The following is a 19,829-nucleotide window of genomic DNA, read 5'->3' on the forward strand; positions in this document are numbered from 1 at the left end:
TGTTTTCAATTTTGTTTACATGTTATTCATCTTTAACATTGGCCTGAAACAGATCTATTGAAAGTCTTTTCTACCAACAAAACATCAAAATTAAACATGTTAGTGCTATTTTAAAGGTACTGATATCTAAGACACGATCTACAAACCTCTTTAATCTGACCTACCTATGGTACTTAGTATTTTCTCGCACCTTTTCATTTACACATCAAGGCAACTTCATTACCTTCAAGGTATTTAAAATTTTTGGCACTTTGCAGTTATTGAAATGAACAAATTTTTTGCTTTAAACAGAGGCTTTGTGCAATCAAGTTTCTATGTTTTTGTCTCTGATCAGTACTAAGTAAATAAGTGCTGTTTTCACAAGTCTTTTGCTAACTTTTTATGTTCATTTGGACAGGTGCACTGTGTCAGTTATATTAAAGAGCATCACTTAAATTATTTATGGATGCTTTCCTTCAAAAATTGTTAGTCTCTCAGGAATAGATGAGGTCCAGGTAGACATTTGTTTGCATAATGGTGCTTCCAGCAGCACTACACAGGCTACATGGATTTTCCATTGGCAGTCACCACTGCAGGTCACTACCTACATCTCATTCTGTAATAGCATTAATGAAAAACATGGCCTGATCACATAGGTAGTGGCCCCCATGGAGCTGACTGCCCCCATGGAATTATCTCAAGTCTGTTTAAAGTGCCATATAAATAAACTGCTCACCCAGCATTTCTCTTAAAAGGTGGCTAGCCTACCTTTTTATCCTAAGGATTGAAATCCATCACATGAATTTACTGTTCATTTATATTGGATTTCTGTTGATCTCTCACCAAAAGTAGGACAAGACTTGATAATTTCATTGCAAATCCAGTTTCATTACTTGCGAATATTGAACAATTGACTACAGCAGCACATAAACAATTCTGGTGGAAAGATTACTTCTAAGTCTGTTAGAATATAGAGTGTAGAATTTCTTCTAGCATTAAATATTTATCATTTTAGGACAGAAATAATATTCTGGAGCATCTATTCCAAACACTAAAGTTGTTACTGGGAATGCACAAACACAGCCTCTTACAGCTGGCTGCAACAGGCCACTGCAAGAATCTGCAACCTTGCTCCTGTGTAGCAACACAGAACAAACACATGTGGGAAACAAGATGGCTAGCATGTCTGCCCTCTCCAAATGTCAATGGTGTCCTGCCCCCACCTTCCACTGAGCCTTATGACTCACTCACAATATGCCGTTGAAGACATTTAAGTCTAAAAGTTCTGAATTCCATTATTAACACTTATCACTGTTGGGGTGCGTCAATGTGCACATGCACAATTGCATCAGTGAGAAATGACATCTGTACCAGACACTGCCTGGATGGTCTCATGTTAACTTCAATGTCTATTTCTCATTTGTGTTATATTGCAATATACAGGTATTCTTAGAATATTGTAAATTTTAAAAATACTTAATTTTTGAGAAATCTGCTATTGAGTTCTATAAGTGTTGATTCTCTCTACTGATTTTCCAATGAACTTTTTTTTACAGTTGGTAACTCAGTGTAATGCAAAATTTATAGAGTGCTTCAGTGCCCAGAAAGAATGTAACAAAGAGAAGAACAGAAACTCCTCAGTTGTGCCATGTAAGATAACTTCTGTTTTAATGAATACAACAATGAACTCACATTGCTTATGCATTGCTTATGCTAAATATTGGATATAACCATGCTGAAAAAGTCAATTTTAGATTTGGCAGAATTGATGGCTGCAAGTTTAATTTTATTGTACATTACCTTGGCCAGAATTTCAGGGAATGACAGTGGTCCTGTCCACCAGTTAGAAAGTTGGGTGGGGGAACGTTACCCCACTTGGCCAGTTATGGGAGCCCCAGCCAGTTGTGCATGCTGCAGGCAATGAACAGCCTGCATTTGGGTTTCCCATTTCTTTGAGGAGTGAAAATCCCCAACTAAAGCTTTCCTTATGGGCCAGAGGGTGCTTTAATCCTGAACTTATAACGACGCAGTCAGGAAACATGTAGTGGCCTCCCCACTTGGTGATTTGTCCACTTAATATGGATAAAGTACCTTTTTTGGCTACATAGGGCTGCCCTGACTTGTCAAATGCCATCCACACCATCTCAGCTGATTTCTTTGGCCTCTTGCACACACCTCCCAACATGCTTTCTGGGACTTAATAAAATTATCTCCTTTTTACATATTAATTTACTTTCTCAGCAGATCATGTAAGCATGTATTTATTTTTAACAATCTGTTTCCATCAAAAATGTTGTGATCGTATTCTATCTTTCAGCTGAACGAGCTCGAGTAGGTCTTGCACCATTACCTGGAACAAAAGGAACTGACTACATTAATGCCTCCTACATAATGGTAAGTTATGAGCACTAATAATTGTATTACTGAGGTTAATAAAAATTGAAAGCTGCAATCTAAATATAATCTTGAAAGTAAAAGTATTAAATATACATACATATGTGGCTTATTTTTCTGTCAAGAGCTGTACCTGATGTTAATTGTAGTATAATGGAATATGGAAATAATGATAATGGCACTGATTATGTTACTTTGACATCGGAAGAGAATAGAGTTAAGCAGAGGAGAGACAAACGTAAAAGGAGACATAGACATTACATGAGAGAGCTGAATTTAGTAACTTATAATTATGAAAATGTAAATAACCCTTTTAAACAATCTACACATTATAAGTAAACTGTGCCATATACATGTATCAATTGAGTCATAGAGTCGTACAGCACAGAACCAGACCCTTTGGTCCAACCAGTCCATGCCAAAAATAACCCCAATCTAAACTAGTCCCAAGTGCCTGCTCCTGGGTCATCTCCCTCTAAATCCTTCCTATTCATGTATCTATCCAAATGTCTTTTAAACATTGTAATTGAACCCACTACATCCACCAGTCTTTAAAAAAACCTGTCAGAGTCTTAGTCAATTCTTGGGGTCTCTTCTAGCACTGTGGTATAGCCCTGCCTCTAGATCCAGAAGGTCTTCACCTATCCCCACTTCACTACCCTGCCCTGTTAACCCCAATATCTGCAGTTCCCCTTATACCCACCCCAGACCTGAAGACCTCCTGATGCCTCCTGACTTGCTGTGTTCTTCCAGCCTCCTGTTTGTCCTGTTTGTCTATTTCTGGATCCAGAAGGCCTAGGTTCAAGTTCCACCTACTGAATAGGTTTGCGATATCACATCAAGCAGGTTGATTAAAATACTTATAAATGTAGACAAAGAACACTACTGTGAGAAAGCTTTGCTTTAAAATTAGAATGAACTATGGACAGTAGATGCTAAGTACAATAGTAAAGGGCACAGTCTCTGAGAGTGTACATGTAGTCAGCCAACATCTAGAGATGCACAGAAGTGTTATCAAACCATAATATGTTTTGATTGTGTGGGTTTGGTGGATTGGACATATTGAATTCCCCTGTAGTGTCCAGGGATGTGCAGAGCAGGTAGATTAGCCATGGTAAATGTGGGGTTAGGGCTCAGTATTAGGTCTGGGTGGGATAATCTTCAGAGGGTCGATGCAGACTTAATGGGCTGAATGGCTTCTATCTGCATGTAGGATTTCCATGATCTGTGATTCTATATATTCACAAAGTGATCTCTCATTAATCCAGCCACTTTATGTTTAGATATTAAGTTGAACTGTAGAAGCTTTGTTGTAAATAAGAAATGATCATGACTTTGTGCACTTGACTTTGTTCTGTCTCAGAATGTGGTAACTCTCACTCCAAGTGAAGAGTTTGTCAGTTTAAATGCAACTCCAAAGAGTTGAGTTAATAATCTAGATTGATACTTCAGTACAGTGCTGAGTGATACTGCACTGTTGGAGATGCTGCCTCTGGAAGATGATATTAAGCCATCAGTAAGACAGATAGATTTAAAACAAAATAACACTCTTGCATAAAGAGCAAAGATGTTTTCCTAATTCCCTGGCTAACCTTTCCTTGAAAATCTTTAGTTCATGGGATATATTGTCATGGCAAGTACTTTTTGTCCATCTTTAATTGTCCTTGAGAAGCTGGTGATGAGCTACCTTCTTGAACCATTGCAGTCTGTGGTAAAAGTATTCCCACATGCTCGGAAGTAGGGAGTTCCAGGATTTTAATACAATGACAAAGAAAAAATGGCAATACATATGCATATAGAATTGGTGTGTGACTTTTAAAGGAGCATAGAAATGATGTACTTGTCCTCTTAGTTTGTTGGAATTGTGGGTTTTGGAGTTGCGGTTGAAGAAGCCTTTGTGCATTGCTATATATCTGACGAAAGCTTAAGAGGAGGTAGCTGATATCCTAACAACCTTTCAATTCTCCTTGAGCATGGGAGTGCTGCTGGAGTACTGAAGGATTGCAAATATTACACCCGTTTTCAAATAAGAAGAGTGGTTTAAACCTGGTAACTACCATAGATTAATCAAATATCAATGATGGAAAAACAATTTGAGACAAGGAACAAAATTAGTTCTCACTTAGGAAGCTTACATTAAGTAAGGTCAATGAATGACAAGGATTTTTCAAGGCATATCATGGGGATATAATAAGATTAAGTTCTGAGATAAAATAACAGACGGTTGATGAATGTAATGGAGTAAATGCATTTTTGGACTATCAGAAGTATTTTGGAAGGTGTTTAAAAGGATTTTATTGAAAATAAAAGCAGATGGTATTAATCAGACAATGGTAACTTGGGTGCATAATGATTAAAGGATATAGGCAGTGTTTACGGTGATGGATGTTTTTCTGATTGGAGAAAAGGATTCTGTTTTAAGAGGGGTAGTTGAAAGAACAGAGTGATCTGGGGTATACATTCTCAAATCCTCGTTAGCATGGCAGTTTTTAAAAAATGCATTATGGGATTTGGGCATTGCTTGCTGGGGTGCATTTATTGACCCTCCCTAGTTTCCTTTGAGAAGATAGTGGTGAGTTGCCTTCTTGAACTTCTTGGTAAAGTTACTCCACAATGGCAATAAATCGAGAATCCCAGTGACACGAAAGGAATGGTGACAGATTCTTATGTCAGGATGGTCAGTCATTTGATCGGTTAGATAGTTATCTGGAAAGTTTGGAAAGCGATGTATGAGATGCCTTGGTTAGGCATCAAATAAAGCATGTGACATTTATGTCTATAAATAGGGGCATTGAATTAAAACAACAAGCCATGGTTATGGTTCACAAATCACCAATTAGGCTTTAGCTGGATTATTTTGTCTGATAAAACAAAGAAACTACAGATGCTAGAAATCTGAAACAAAAATAGAAATTGCTTGAGAAACTCAGCAGGTCTGGCAGCATTTCTCCTCAGAGTTTCTCAAGCAATTTCTGTTTTCATTTTGTATAATGCTGAGCGCCATCATTTAAGAAAAATTTCAAGAGGGGTTACAGAGAAGAATTATCTGAAGAAGAGCATTACTATGGAGAAATTGGAAACTGAAATGTATTTCTTCTCAAAATAAAGATGGTTAGGAGAAAACGTAGAGATATGCAAGACTATGGAGGGTTTTAACAGAACAAGGATGAAACTGTTACCTTTGGCAATTGTGTTGGGAACCAGAAGTGGTAGGTTTAAAATAATCAGCAAATCAATACAATGGGGAAATGAAAATACATTTTTTCATTACATCTGTAATGTCTGGAATGTACTGCATGAAACAGTGGTGGCAGCAGATTCTATGGGATTTTTCTAAAGTCATTGGACATGCACTTGAAGAGGACTAATTTGCAAGGTTACAGAGAAAAAGATGGGATTAACTGGACAGCTCCTTTTAAGAGCTGGCAAAGTACAACAGGCCAAATGGCTTGCTTCTGAAGTATAAGATTCTATTATTATTTGATTTATCCCTCAATCAATATGATTGAAATACTTTTAGGGAATTTACCTCAGTTTGTACAATTTGGCTGAGTGCCAATTGGTTGCTGCATTTTTATCATTGCACTAGTGACTGTAATTCAAAAGTATTTAATTGGTCATGAAATGCTCAATGTTGTCTTGAAAACATGAAAGGATTTACAAACTTGCTGGTTATTTTCTTTGTATATATAATTTCCTTTCACTGACTCAGTTTTTACTCTATACATTGATTATTAACTTTGAAAGAGGAATTTGATAGGCACTTGAAAAGGAGAAATCTGCAGAACTCTGGGGCAAAAATAAGAGAGTGTGACTATTTAGCTCTTACAAAAAGCCAGCAAAGGCATTCTAGGTTGAATGACCTCTTCCATGAATACAGTATACAAATGTTGTCTGGGCATTGTGATTTTCTTAATGTTAGAGCAAAAATAATTGTTAGAAAATGTTAAATAGAACCGAGAGATGCTCTGATTTCTCAGAAGAGCTTGGAGGAATGTGCAATGTTTAATTTTCTCATTTTTCACTGTGCTACTAATCATCACATAGACAACACTGATTAAAGTGTTTTCTTAATTTTTACAGGGCTATTACAGAAGTAATGAATTTATTATTACCCAGCACCCCTTGCCTCACACCACAAAGGACTTTTGGCGAATGATTTGGGACCATAATGCACAGATTATTGTCATGTTACCAGATAACCACGGACTAGTGAGTATCCAAAATTTGTTATAATCTAATTATTTCAGCTATTTTATTTATGTTGAAATTCGTATTCTGAATGTTTTATTTTAAAATAATAATCAGGTATGGCTGATTCACTTTGAAAATGCTGTTTGTAATAGATTTTGATATTAGAAGTATCTAGTAACTTCAGGTATTTGAATTTTTCACTAGTAAAAAAAATGAATATTCAAATCTTACAGTTTGTGCCTCTTTGCATGGCTAACATGTTATTCTAATTCGTTTCAGAATGCATAGTTTAGTTTTTATTGGTGATGCTCAACTTCCTTTTAAAATCAGAACATACTTTGTATTGATAAACTCAAATCAGCTATTGGTGTCTTCACCATTCTTAGTAAAGGTGAACGCAAAAGGAATAAACTATATACCTATTTTGTGACTCACTAATCTGAGCCATAATCTGTCAACGTTTAGAAAAATACCAGTATCATCAATCTTTAAATTCTGAAGACAAATATATTCAGATGATTGAAGTCTTATTCTTAAGAAAATACATTTTTGTTTCACTGTTACAGATAGTATTCGCAGCAATGACTATACAATCCATTTATTTTACAATGCAAATAAAGCCAGGTGCACCAAATAGCTAAGAGGATAAATGTGGTGAAGAGCAATTGCATTAAAAAAACAACTTTAAGGAAAAAAAATTGAAGTGTAAATTTAATTGGCAACAAATAGTGTAGGAACTAAAATTCACAATGCTTTTTGTGAGATCACTGATTCTCCACTCTATTTCCCTCTTCTGTGGTACTCGCTGTTCTGATTAGCACTTGCCCACTCAAGTTAAGAGCTAAGCAGAGTGAATTTCTGTCACTGTCTGATCTAATTGTCAGTGCTCCTCTACCTGACTGGTTTGCCATGTCATTTATTATGTTTACCTTTAACAGTGTCCAATGATGGAGCACAAAACTTTGAAAAATATTATTGCTGGATCATTTGTTTTTGCTCTGAAGAAAACTCAGCACTGGCAGATTACTAAGTATCACTGCATTCTGAACAAAACTATTTAATCCTGTTAAATGGGGTGACTCTTGCCTGAATCAACATCAGAAATATTTCCTCAGTGTTCCAGAGGCACTTCCTGCATTAGCTGTGAATGAGCATTAGGACCCTTGCTAATTAAGAGCCTAAGCCCTATTTTAAGACACTTTTCCACTGGACTGCAATTGATGAGACTCAAGGGACTGAATGGCATGCCCATGTTTCAATCAATTTCGAGCCCAATATCAATAAAAGGTTAGCGTAACAAATAAAGTAATCTAAGAAAGCATGTGCATTTATAGGAATGGAAACAGTGTATTTATGGAATGTTATATTTATCTTATAAATGTTATATAAATATCTCTTACTGTAAATATAAAGAGCAGACTTATTGCACCAAGAAGTATTTCAACTATAATGCTTGACTTGTACTATTTATAATCACAAATTGAACTTGACCTTTTCTTAACATGGACTGTCTTCTTTTCTTTTATAAATCTGACTTGCTATTTCATGCATTATACTTGCTGTGCTTGATTAAACAACTGTCAAATCTTCACTTATTTAGAGGCAAAGTTCATTCTTAATATTATTCATGAAGTTAATGGCCATCTCAATCCTAAACAAGGCAATTACTCACTAGCTGAGTCTCAGAATAGCTGCCAAAAAGATGTCAAACTTAAAAGTAACAGTCAATGCTGCTGGCATGCAAACTTCTTATTCTAACTTTCTGAAGTGTCCTCTTGAGTGTTGGGGACCAGATTTTGCAATGGCTTTCTGATGTACTTGGGCAAAAGAAAATGAACCGGAGAATTTTTACGCAGATTTTGTCATGCAATAACACTGAAGGTATTTTGAAAGATTAAAACCTGATGTTGACAAGTGGTATAAATGCCTGGTTTGAAAAAGTCTTGGGATTGAAGTTTCCTATTTTTAGGCAAAATTTTTTTTTCGTGAGATTCATCGTTCTGATCTGCCAACACTGGCAAAGTGGCAGCAGACATAAGGCTCCTCCTCATGCCACATGCAGAAGAGGTCACAGATTTGGCCCAAGAAAAGCATGATTACTTGTGTGGGTTGGGGAAACTTCCATGGGAACTTGGCCAACTTAATTTTATTGTCTGTGTGTCACTGCTCCCCCATTCTCTTCAGTCTATCTCATTCTTAACCTGCACAAGATTCGACTCGTCTTACATAACAAATTCCTTCTCTTAAGCAAGCACTAACAGCACATATCAAACCCCTGCTAAGAAAAGACCAGTGTTAGAGACATTAATCTTCATCCCTACCTCTGAGGAGGAAACCGCGTTCTCCTCAGAGGAGTTACTGGCAAGGCTTTCACCTGCACCTCCCCTAGTTCAAAGATTTTGTCTGTGGTGCTCTTTCTAGACTTAATTTGAGAGCACAATGTGGTGAACAAATTGCTGTCATGGCTCTGCAGCTGTAGAAACCAGAGGGAAGAAATACCCCCGATCTCTGACATTGTGTCTCTGATACAAAGATTGGTAGAGGGACAGGTAGCATTGAGGGGCCAGGGAAGCTGCAGAAGGATTTGGACAGGTTCGGAGAGTGGACAAAGAAATGGCAGCTAGACTACAACATGGGGAAGTGTGAGGTCATGCACCTTAGTAGGAAGAATAGAGGTGTAGGCTATTTTCTAAATGGGGAGAAAATTCAGAAGTCTGAAGTGCAAAGAGTCTTGGGAGATCTAGTCCAGGATTCTCTCAAGGTAAACTTGCAGGTTGAGTCAGTAGTTAGGAAGGCAAATGCAACGATGGCATTTATTTTAAGAGGACCTGAATATAAAAGCAGAGATGTACATCCGAGGCTCTAAGGCTCTAGTCAGACCACATTTGGAGTATTCTGCGCAGTTTCAGCCCCATATCTCAGGAAGAATGTACTGCCCCGGAGCGTCTTCAGAGGAGGCTCACAAGAATGGTCCCAGGAATGAAAAGCTTAACATGAGGAACATTTGAGGATTCTTGGTTTATACTTGATGGAGTTTAGGAGAATTGGGGGGGATCTAATTGAAGCATACAGAATATTGAATGGCCTGGACACATTAGATATTGGGAAGATGTTTCCATTGGCAGGAGAGATTAGGAGCTGAGGGCATAGCCTTACAGTAAAGAGAAGACCTTTTAGAACAGAGATAAGGAGAAACTTCTTCAGGCAGAGAGTGTTGGATCCATGGAATCCATTGCCACAGAAGGCTTTGGAGGCAGATCATTGAGTATTTAAGACTGAGATAGATAGATAGTTTCTTGTGTATCAAGGGGATCAAGGATTACGGGGAGAAAGTGGGAGAATGGGGTTGAGAAACTAATCAGAAACGATTGAATGGTGATGCAGACTCAATGGGCTGAATGGCCCAATTTCTGCTCCTACGTCTTATGGTCTTATTCAGAGAGCAGTTTTGAAGATCAGGCAACTGCATAACCCCAGGCAGTGGTCAGTCCCATAGACCAGGCCATTAATGACCTTATCAAAATAAATCTTGGTGTGGAGGGCAGTGATGTGGATTATTTGGTTATTACATACTAAAAATAGAGCATGGTACAAAAGGTAATGACATACAGTCACTGTGTCAAATGTCAAGATCACCTAAGTTATAGAATGATTACCATCGAATCAAAACATAAGCAATAAAAAAACTCGAGACAAAAAATAAGTAACTCATCTTTACAAACACAAAACATGTTGAAGGAAAATGTTAGTCATAAAAAAAATTACTGAAGTATCTTTTTTAAAACTCACAGAAACAACCATTCAAGTGCATCCAGAATAATCTATTTTTATCCCACTTAAGTCACACATGATATACCAAACTTGTACCCCACACCCTTCAATTAAAATGATCAATTCTACCCCTGAAGCTGGAAAAATCATAGATTTTCCTGACTGCAGAAAGTGGCCATTCAGCCCATCAAGTTTGCACCAACCCACCAAAGAACATCCCACCCTGTCCCCATAAACCCACATTTACCATGGCTGATCCACCTAGCCTGCAGTCCACAGGGCAATTTAACACGGCCAATCCACCTAACCCATACATCTTTGAACTGTGGGAGGAAACCCACACAGACATAGGAGAATATGCATACTCCACACACAGTCAGTCAAGACTGGAATTGAACTCAGGTCCCTGATGCTGTGAAGCAATAATGTTAACAACTGAGCCACTGTATCACCCAAGGTCTCTTACTGGGATTCACAGCAAAACACCATTTCTCTTTCTGGCTTATCGCCACTCTTATCCACTCACCACTATTCCTGAATTTCACAGTGCAACAACAAAAAACTGTCTACATTCTCTCTCTCTCTCTTTCTTTCTGATGAGATAGCATCTGTTCTCTACACTCCGAGGTGGCTAGAGTTCAGCCGCAACATGACCTCCCAACTCCTGTACTCAATACTCTGACCAAGCTCCTTGAAAGTGGAGTCGCAGGTAGATAGGATAGTGAAGGAGGCATTTGGTATGCTTTCCTTTATTGGTCAGAGTATTGAGTACAGAAGTTGGGAGGTCATGTTGCAGCTGCACGGGACATTGGTTAGGCCACTGTTGGAATATTGCGTGCAATTCTAGCCGTCTCCTTATCGGAAAGATGTTGTGAAACTTGAAAGGGTTCAGAAAAGATTTACTAGGATGTTGCCAGGGTTGGAGGATCTGAGCTACAGGGAGAGGCTGAACAGGCTGGGCTGATTTCCCTGGAGCATCGGAGGCTGAGGGGTGACCTTATAGAGGTTTACAAAATTATGAGGGGCATGGATAGGATAAATAGTCAAAGTCTTTTCCCTGGGGTCAGGGAGTTCAGAACTAGAGGGCATAGTTTAGGGTGAGAGGGGAAAGATGTAAAAGTGATCTAAAGGGCAACTTTTTCACGCACAGAGGGTGGTACGTGTATGGAATAATCTGCCAGAGGATGTAGTGGAGGTTGGTACAATTGCAACATTTAAGAGGCATGTGGATGGTATATGAATAGGAAGGGTTTGGAGGGATATGGGCTGGATACTGGCAGGTGGGACTAGATTGGGTTGGGATATCTGGTCGGCATGGACGGGTTGGACTGAAGGGTCTGTTTCCATGCTGTACATCTCTATGACTCTAAAAGATTAGACAGAATTTTAAAATCTGTATCAGAAATTCTATCACAACCTATTATAAGTCTCCCATTGGCATGAATTAGGTACCTGCAATGAATATAAAGGAATGGTTCAAAGACAAACATTTTCAGTCTGCATTTTGTAGATCTGATGTTCAGATTTGGTCTTTGTACAGGGATACAGTCACTCCAGTATGGTTGTTATAGATTAGATCAAGGAAGAATGGCACAGGATTTTATTTGTTGCAAGATCAAAGTTTCTGACTGACAATGGAGCAAAATTGGTCAATGCCAAGTTCAGAAATATATGTAAAAATATAAATGATACGGTAATGAATACCTCAGCTGAAACCCCTTCCACATTGTGAAACGAATCATGCATTAATTGATGAAATACTGATTGCAACTTGACAAACATCCTGATTTGGCTGGTTCATGTAAATAATCCAGATGATTGTAAAATACAGTCCCTACAGCTTGGCCTGTGAACAAATTCTGAAATTGTTCTCTGTGATATGTGATCGTCCTACCGTGCTGTAAGGTACTGCAATTAGTTCCATTTTCTTCTGTACATTTGATTTCTTTACATGCAGACATATGGGCTTTCATCTTGCTGAGATTGTGGAGATAATTCAACAAACACTGAGGCATTGAATCAAGACCACATGAAACAGAATATAAATCAAGAGATTTGATTGAGTATTAAAAACGTCACAGGGGATAGAAAGATCCTGGGAAGGTATCAGGTTATGAAGTTCTTATCAAATGTAGCAGTCAAACTGCTTATTCCTCCTGATTAATCTGAATGAGTTACAAAGTCTTTGAATCAGAGTATCCCATGGAAGTAAATCAGACATCTTTTCCTGCAAATGCTTATTGTTTTCTGATGATAGTCCTAACAAAAAAAAACAAAAAACAGTACTGTGTACAACTGACATATTCTGGTAATTCAGTGCTATTACAATTATCCAGATTACTTGAGGCTTTTCCCTATCTGGTTGATACCCTAACTACAAATGTGAAAAAATTGCTGTGAGTTTCTATGTTACTGAGGATATTTTGATATCTGTAACAAATTGAATCACAGCAGCCACAATAATCCACAACATTCCAAACCAATCAATAATTCTAAATAAAACAACATACAATGTTCAAAACCAAAAGGTGAATTTGCTCTCTCTTAATGTTAACAGATGTTTTAAAAAATCTAAGAATTGGATCTGAATGTTCCCCAAAACTAATTATTTCTTCCTTGGGCCATACTTCATCTGTATCCCAATCATCTTTGGACTTCATCCTCCAGTTTCTGAGATCTATTGTTGATAGACAAACAGACAATCAAACTGAGGTGAAACATTATCTCCAGCCATCTTCAAAGACAGAGGTAATTGGCAAAATAGAAAAACTGCCCCAACTCATTTCTGTTTAAAACAAAATGAGATTTTACTACAACCATGTACTTATCGAGGCTCGTGCTATTCCTGTTAGCCTTGAACTTGAAATTCATGTTATTGATTTGAGGAACACTACAGTAGGACTGGGGCTGTAGCAGGCTAGAACAATTAATTTACAGTAATTCAGTGGATAGATATTTATCGGTTTCTCTTGCCTTAGTCAATCGACTCGGCCAGCAGCCTTCTCTGCAGGTACCATTTAGAATTCCCAGCTGGGAATTCTTTGGAAACATGTCTTGGTGACCACCAGCATGAGTCCTTTCTCTTCTGACTGTAAGACGTGCTTGGCCTTTATGTGGAATCTTCCCACAACAATATATCATAGTAATATTACTTGAGTGCCTTTTATATTGCAATGTTTTAAAGAGCATCATGTTTAAGTCAGGTGATTGCTATTAAAATTGGAAAACATAGCAACCACCACACACATGCCCCATAAATAATCAAATGAGTCGCTTTGTGAAATAACTGCGCAGAGGCTGGGTCCCATCACTATTTATTTGTGCACAGAACACTGACTGTGGCCAGCCAGCTCGGAGTCAATCCTCAACTGAGAAGGTTCTAATCTCCTGGTCATACATTGTTTTTCCGTCACAAAGTCATCTGTTATTGTATCAATGCACAATACAGTGGCTATACCCAGCCAGCATGGAGTCCATCCTTCAAATTGATGAAATTCCTGCTCATATGCGTTTTTTCCCTTTCTCTTGTAAAATCATAATTCTTTTCACAAAATACAAGGAATTACAATATTATTTACAATTGCATCACTAGATGAATGCAGTTTACTTGCATTTCCTGCTTAGGCATTTCAGAGCAGGGTCTGCACACAGCGCTTTCAGCCTACACACAGGACTTACACACAAAAGCACAGCGTACACACTGAAATGACGACACGAAGGCCAGGTCCCATCACCAAGTCATCTTTTTTAACTGGTGCACAGTACACTGGCTGTGGTCAGCCAGCCCCAAGTCAGTCCTCAACAGAGGACATTCTAATCTCCTGGTTATATTGGTAAGCCAAGGCTTTCCTGATTGGCCCAGGATAACAACTCCAATCAAGAACCTCATAGTTAATTAATTCAACCTGGTCCCAATCACGACATTTTACTTCTTTGAGGAACGAACATAAAAAGGCTTCACTTTCAGACAGTGGCAAATAAGATCCATCTTTTAAAGAAAACAAGGTCTTGGTTTATCGTTTCATTCTGGATTGCTGAAACAAACAGATGTGACTTTGACCGAATGAGAATCTGTACTGCAGATTGAATTACTGGATCCACAAACTTTTAGCTCCAAGATGAGAATTTCCAACTGATCCTGGTTTGACAAGCCAATATTAGGGCCAGTATGGATGATCTTGCGAGTAAATCCGCAATTATCACCCTTGTGCAGTAACACAGCAGCTGCAACATTGTGAGACACTTGTCAGCATGGATCGTAGAATTTAAATATGACAAAATATTGCTTCATTTCATGGCCTGTAAATCAGTCAACAGTATGTTAACTGCCCTGTACCTCTCCTTTCTTAGAACAATAGCCAGATCATATACTCTATCAGGTTGATCTGACCTCGTCCCATTTCCCATCATTTGGCCCATATCTCTCTAAACCCTTGCTATTCATGTACCCATCCAGGTGCCTTTTAAATGCTGTAATTGTAGCCACCTCCACCATTTCCTCTGGCAGCCCGTTCCAAACACGCACAACCCTTTGTGTGAAAAGGTTACCCCTCAGATACTTTTTAAATCTTTCCTCTCTCACTGTAAACCTATGCCTTCTAGTTGTTATGGACCAGGCCAGAACCCCTCAAAACATTTCAAGAAGGTAGCTTAGACCCTAACTTTGCTAGTTGTTTTCAGCTAGTGTAAAGTGGATATTCCAGGAGAGAATCAGCTGGTCAAACCACTTAGTTTTAAACAAAACAGAATTTATTTACAAGATTAGTGAATGAAACACAAGCAACCGAAAACAGAATACAGAATAATTTAACCTCTTCGAAAACCCAACAGATCATTCCAACTTAATGATGCTGTTCCAAATACTTGCAATATTTCCCATAAACACCACCTGGCACAAAAGGTAAAATCAAACACAAGTTCTTACAGGATAGAAGTCAGATGGAGACAGTACCAGTCTGGACCTGCTTCTTTGGGTCCTGCTACCTTTGTTCACACTACCTGCTAAAACCAAACCAAACGAGAGAAAAGTTGAGCTGGGAGAAGTGGACCCTTTCATTGTACAAGTGTTTTTTTCTGCCTGAAGGCTTAGCCCTATTATCAACTTAGCCCTATTATCAACTTAGCCCTAAAGCCCTACACTTCTGACTTTTCAGAATCTGTGTCATTTATGACGTTTCTTAAAAAAACCCCAAGGACACCATACCCTGGTTAAAGCAGCAGCTTGATCACATACTTTTGGACTCCAACACCCAATAGAAAAGACCTTGGCTATCCATGGACCTCATGATTTTATAAGCCTCTATGAAGTCACCCTCAGCTTTTGATGCTCGAGGAAAAAAAAGCCCGAGCCTATCCAGCCTCTCTCTATAGCTCAAACTCTCCAGTCCCTGCAACATCCTTGTAAATCTTTTCTGCACCCTCTCAAGTTTAATAACATTCTTCCAATAGAAGGTCAACTAGGATTGTATGCAGTATTCCAAAAGTGGCCTCATCAATATCCTGTCCAGTCACAGCATAACATCCCAACTCCTCTACTCAATGTTATGACAAACAAGGCAAGTGTGCCAAATGTCATCTTCTGGCTCTGACCTTTGAAGAAGTTCATATCTCAAACTCCAGAAACCAGTCTTTAAATTCTCAATTTTCATTTGCACAAGTTGGGAAACTTATACAAACCATCTTTTTCTGATCTGATGGAACTGAAATTAAATTTGGTTCACCTGGTTAATAGTTGGTCCCAATCTTCAACAAATAAAACAGGCAAAGAAAGAAAACTTTGCAAGATAGCTATGTCCCATTTTGCAAAATCAAGAAAAATTTCTTTCTCTCTGTTGTTTTCTTTAAAGGATGATCTGTCATCTGTCATTTTAAGTATTTAATCTCTCGCCTGCTGTTTAATGAATTTCAGAATGAAAAATTAAATGACATGGAAATGAAGCATGTGTCTTGACTCATCAGATTTATAGTCCTGTTTAAGTATATTTAATTTTTGGTGGTGATTTCATCTCAGATTGGGTGAGCTTGGAATGAGAATGCCAGCTCAGTGCAGGAAGCTGGATGCAGGAGGCTGGGAATGATAATGTCTGAACTCTAGCCACCTCGGAGCGTAGAGAACAGATGATATCTCATCAGAGAGAGAGACAGAGAGAGAGAATGTAGACAGTTTTTTGTTGTTGCACTGTGAAATTCAGGAATAGTGGTGAGTGGATAAGAGTGGCAATAAGCCAGAAAGAGAAATGGTGTTTTGCTGTGAATCCCAGTAAGAGACCTTGCGTGATACAGTGGCTCAGTTGTTAACATTATTGCTTCACAGCATCAGGGACCTGAGTTCAATTCCAGTCTTGACTGACTGTGTGTGGAGTATGCATGTTCTCCTATGTCTGTGTGGGTTTCCTCCCACAGTTCAAAGATGTATGGGTTAGGTGGATTGGCCGTGTTAAATTGCCCTGTAGACTGCAGGCTAGGTGGATCAGCCATGGTAAATGTGGGTTTATGGGGACAGGGTGGGATGTTCTTTGGTGGGTTGGTGCAGACTTGATGGGCTGAATGGCCACTTTCTGCAGTCAGGGAAATCTATGATTTTTCCAGCTTCAGGGGTAGAATTGATCATTTTAATTGAAGGGTGTGGGGTGCAAGTTTGGGATATCATGTGTGACTTAAGTGGGATAAAAATAGATTATTCTGGATGCACTTGAATGGTTGTTTCTGTGAGTTTTAAAAAAGATACTTCAGTAATTTTTTTTATGACTAACATTTTCCTTCAACACGTTTTGTGTTTGTAAAGATGAGTTACTTATTTGCAAACTTACTAACTGTACCTCTTATGCTCGCTTCCAAATCATTTATGTAAATGACAAAATGTAGAGGATCCAGCAGCACCGATCCTTGTGGCACTCCACTGGTCACAGGCCTCCAGTGTGAAAAAACAACCCTCCTCTGTCTTCTACCTTTGAGCCAGTTCTGTATCCAAATGGCGAGTTCTCCCTGTATTCCATGACATCTAACCTTGCTAATCAGTCTCCCATGGGGAACCTTGTCGAACGCCTTACTGAAGTCCATATAGATCACATCTACTGCCCTCAATCTTCTTTGTTACTTCTTCAAAAAACTCAATCAAGTTTGTGAGACATGATTTCCCACGCACAAAGCCATGTTGACTATCCCTAATCAGTCCATGCCTTTCCAAATACATGTACATCTTGTCCCTCAGGATTCCTTCCTACAACGAGGTCAGGCTCACTGGTCTATAGTTCCCTGGCTTGTCCTTACCACCCTTCTTAAACAGTGGCAGCACATTTGCCAACCTCCAGTCTTCTGGCACCTCACCTGTGACTATTGATGATACAAATATCTCAGCAAGAGGCCCAGCAATCAATTCTCTAGCTTCCCACTGAGTTCTCGGGTATACCTGATCAGGTCCTGGGGAATTATCCACCTTTAACTGTTTCAAGACATCCAGCACTTCCTCCTCTATAATCTGCACATTTTGCAGGATGTCACCATCTATTTCCCTACAGTCTATATCTTCCATATCCTTTTCCACAGTGAATACTGATGCAAAATATTCATTTAGTATCTCCCCCATTTTCTGTGGCTCCATACAAAGGCCGCCTTGCTGATCTTCGAGGGGCCCTATTCTCTCCCTAGTTACCCTTTTGTCCTTAATATATTTGTAAAAACCCTTTGGATTCTCTTTAATTCTATTTGCCAAAGCTATCTCATGTCCCCATTTTGCCCTCTTGATTTTACTCTCTTTATACTCTTCTAAGGATTCACCGATCTATCCTGTCTATACCTGACATATGCTTCCTTTTTTTTAACCAAACCCTCAATTTCTTTAGTCATCCAGCTTTCCCTTTCACCCTGACAGGAATATATTTTCTCTGAATTCTTGTTATTTCTGAAGGCTTCCCGTTTTCCAGCCGTCCCTTCACCTGCGAACATCTGCCTCCAATCAGCTTTCGAAAGTTTTTAGATTAGATTACTTACAGTGTGGAAACAGGCCCTTCGGCCCAACAAGTCCACACCGACCCGCCGAAGCGCAACCCACCCATACCCCTACATTTACCCCTTACCTAACACAACGGGCCTAATTCACCTGACCCGCACATCTTTGGACTGTGGGAGGAAACAGGAGCACCCGGAGGAAACCCACGCAGACACGGGGAGAACGTGCAAACTCCGCACAGTCAGTCGCCTGAGTCAGGAATTGAACCCGGGTCTCAGGCGCTGTGAGGCAGCGGTGCTAACCACTGTGCCACCGTGCCGCCCACAGTTCTTGCCTAATACCGTCAAAATTGGCTTTTCTCCAATTTAGAACTTAGCTTCTGTTAACTTTCTACATGTTTCATCAACTGCATCCTTATTCATTCTCACTTTGGCCATGGAGCAGCATCACACTTAAAGCTTGACCCTGTCATAAAGTCATATAGCATGGAAACTAACCCTTCTGTCAAACTTGTCTATGGGCAGCCAAGTTTCCCATACTAAATCATAGGCCTGTGTTTGGCCTATATCCCTCAAAACTTTTCCTATTCTTGTAAGTGTCCAAATATCTTCTAAATTTTATATCTGTACCTGCATCTATCACTCCCTCTGGCACTTCATTCCACGTATGATCCACCTTCTGTATGAAAGAAATGGCCTTAAAATCAGTTGATCTGAACTTTCAACTTGTAATTGCTCCAGGGCAATTATTTGTAGAAACATTGACCAATTTTCCTTTGCTTGTAATAGGTCCTGTTGTAGGCTGCTGTAGCACAGTGGTAGTATCCCTATGTCTGGGCCAGAGGGGCTAGGTTGTTAATAACTTGTACCTTCCAATGTAGCATGATAATTATGATAACATGTTGATGTATGGATTAGCCAATTCTATATGAAGGGCTTTTGCCCGAAACATCAATTTTCCTGCTCCTCGGATGCTGCATGACCTGCTGTGCTTTTCCAGCACCACTCTCTCTAGTTCTATGTGATTAGTCATGTTAACTAAAATGAATTCAAGATATAAATAATTGTAAAATGGCTAAACTCTATGGTCCATTACCAACAGGCAGAGGATGAATCTGTGTATTGGCCAAGCCGTGAAGAATCCATGAATTGTGAAGCATTTACTGTAACTCTTATTAGCAAAGACATACTGTGCCTCTCTAATGAAGAGCAAGTTATCATCCATGATTTCATCCTGGAGGCAACCCAGGTAGGCAAAATGTTCTGAGTTCACATAATTTTGGCTGAAGTGATTTTAAAAAATACTTTTGTACGTTTTGAAATTGGAAAATCTCCATTCGTATTCTCTTCCCTCATTGTGGATATACATCTTGCCTAGTAATTTAATTACAAAACAGCATTAAAAGGTAAGTCAAATACACCTCTCAGATTCTGATTGAGTGTCTGAAAGTCAGTCTGATTATAGAGCAGTGAAAGATGCCTTAGAGTAGGATGCCTGTCTGGGTTAGAAATTATTCAAATATTTACAAATATACAAATTAGCA

At 38.9% G+C, this 19,829-nt stretch overlaps 1 protein-coding gene across 3 annotated transcripts in view; it reads left to right on the forward strand.

The window, feature by feature from the left end:
- Positions 1–19,829, forward strand: part of LOC132822357 (receptor-type tyrosine-protein phosphatase gamma-like) — a 695,764-nt gene that overhangs the window by 662,455 nt on the left and 13,480 nt on the right. For all 3 annotated transcript variants that reach the window (XM_060835658.1, XM_060835659.1, XM_060835660.1), the window contains 4 exons: positions 1,536–1,629; positions 2,297–2,373; positions 6,457–6,585; positions 19,388–19,534. In XM_060835658.1, coding sequence (XP_060691641.1) covers positions 1,536–1,629; positions 2,297–2,373; positions 6,457–6,585; positions 19,388–19,534 — 447 coding nt within the window. The remainder of the gene's footprint in view (positions 1–1,535; positions 1,630–2,296; positions 2,374–6,456; positions 6,586–19,387; positions 19,535–19,829) is intronic.

Source organism: Hemiscyllium ocellatum, chromosome 14, assembly GCF_020745735.1.
Source record: "Hemiscyllium ocellatum isolate sHemOce1 chromosome 14, sHemOce1.pat.X.cur, whole genome shotgun sequence".
Classification (NCBI taxonomy): Eukaryota; Metazoa; Chordata; class Chondrichthyes; order Orectolobiformes; family Hemiscylliidae; genus Hemiscyllium; species Hemiscyllium ocellatum.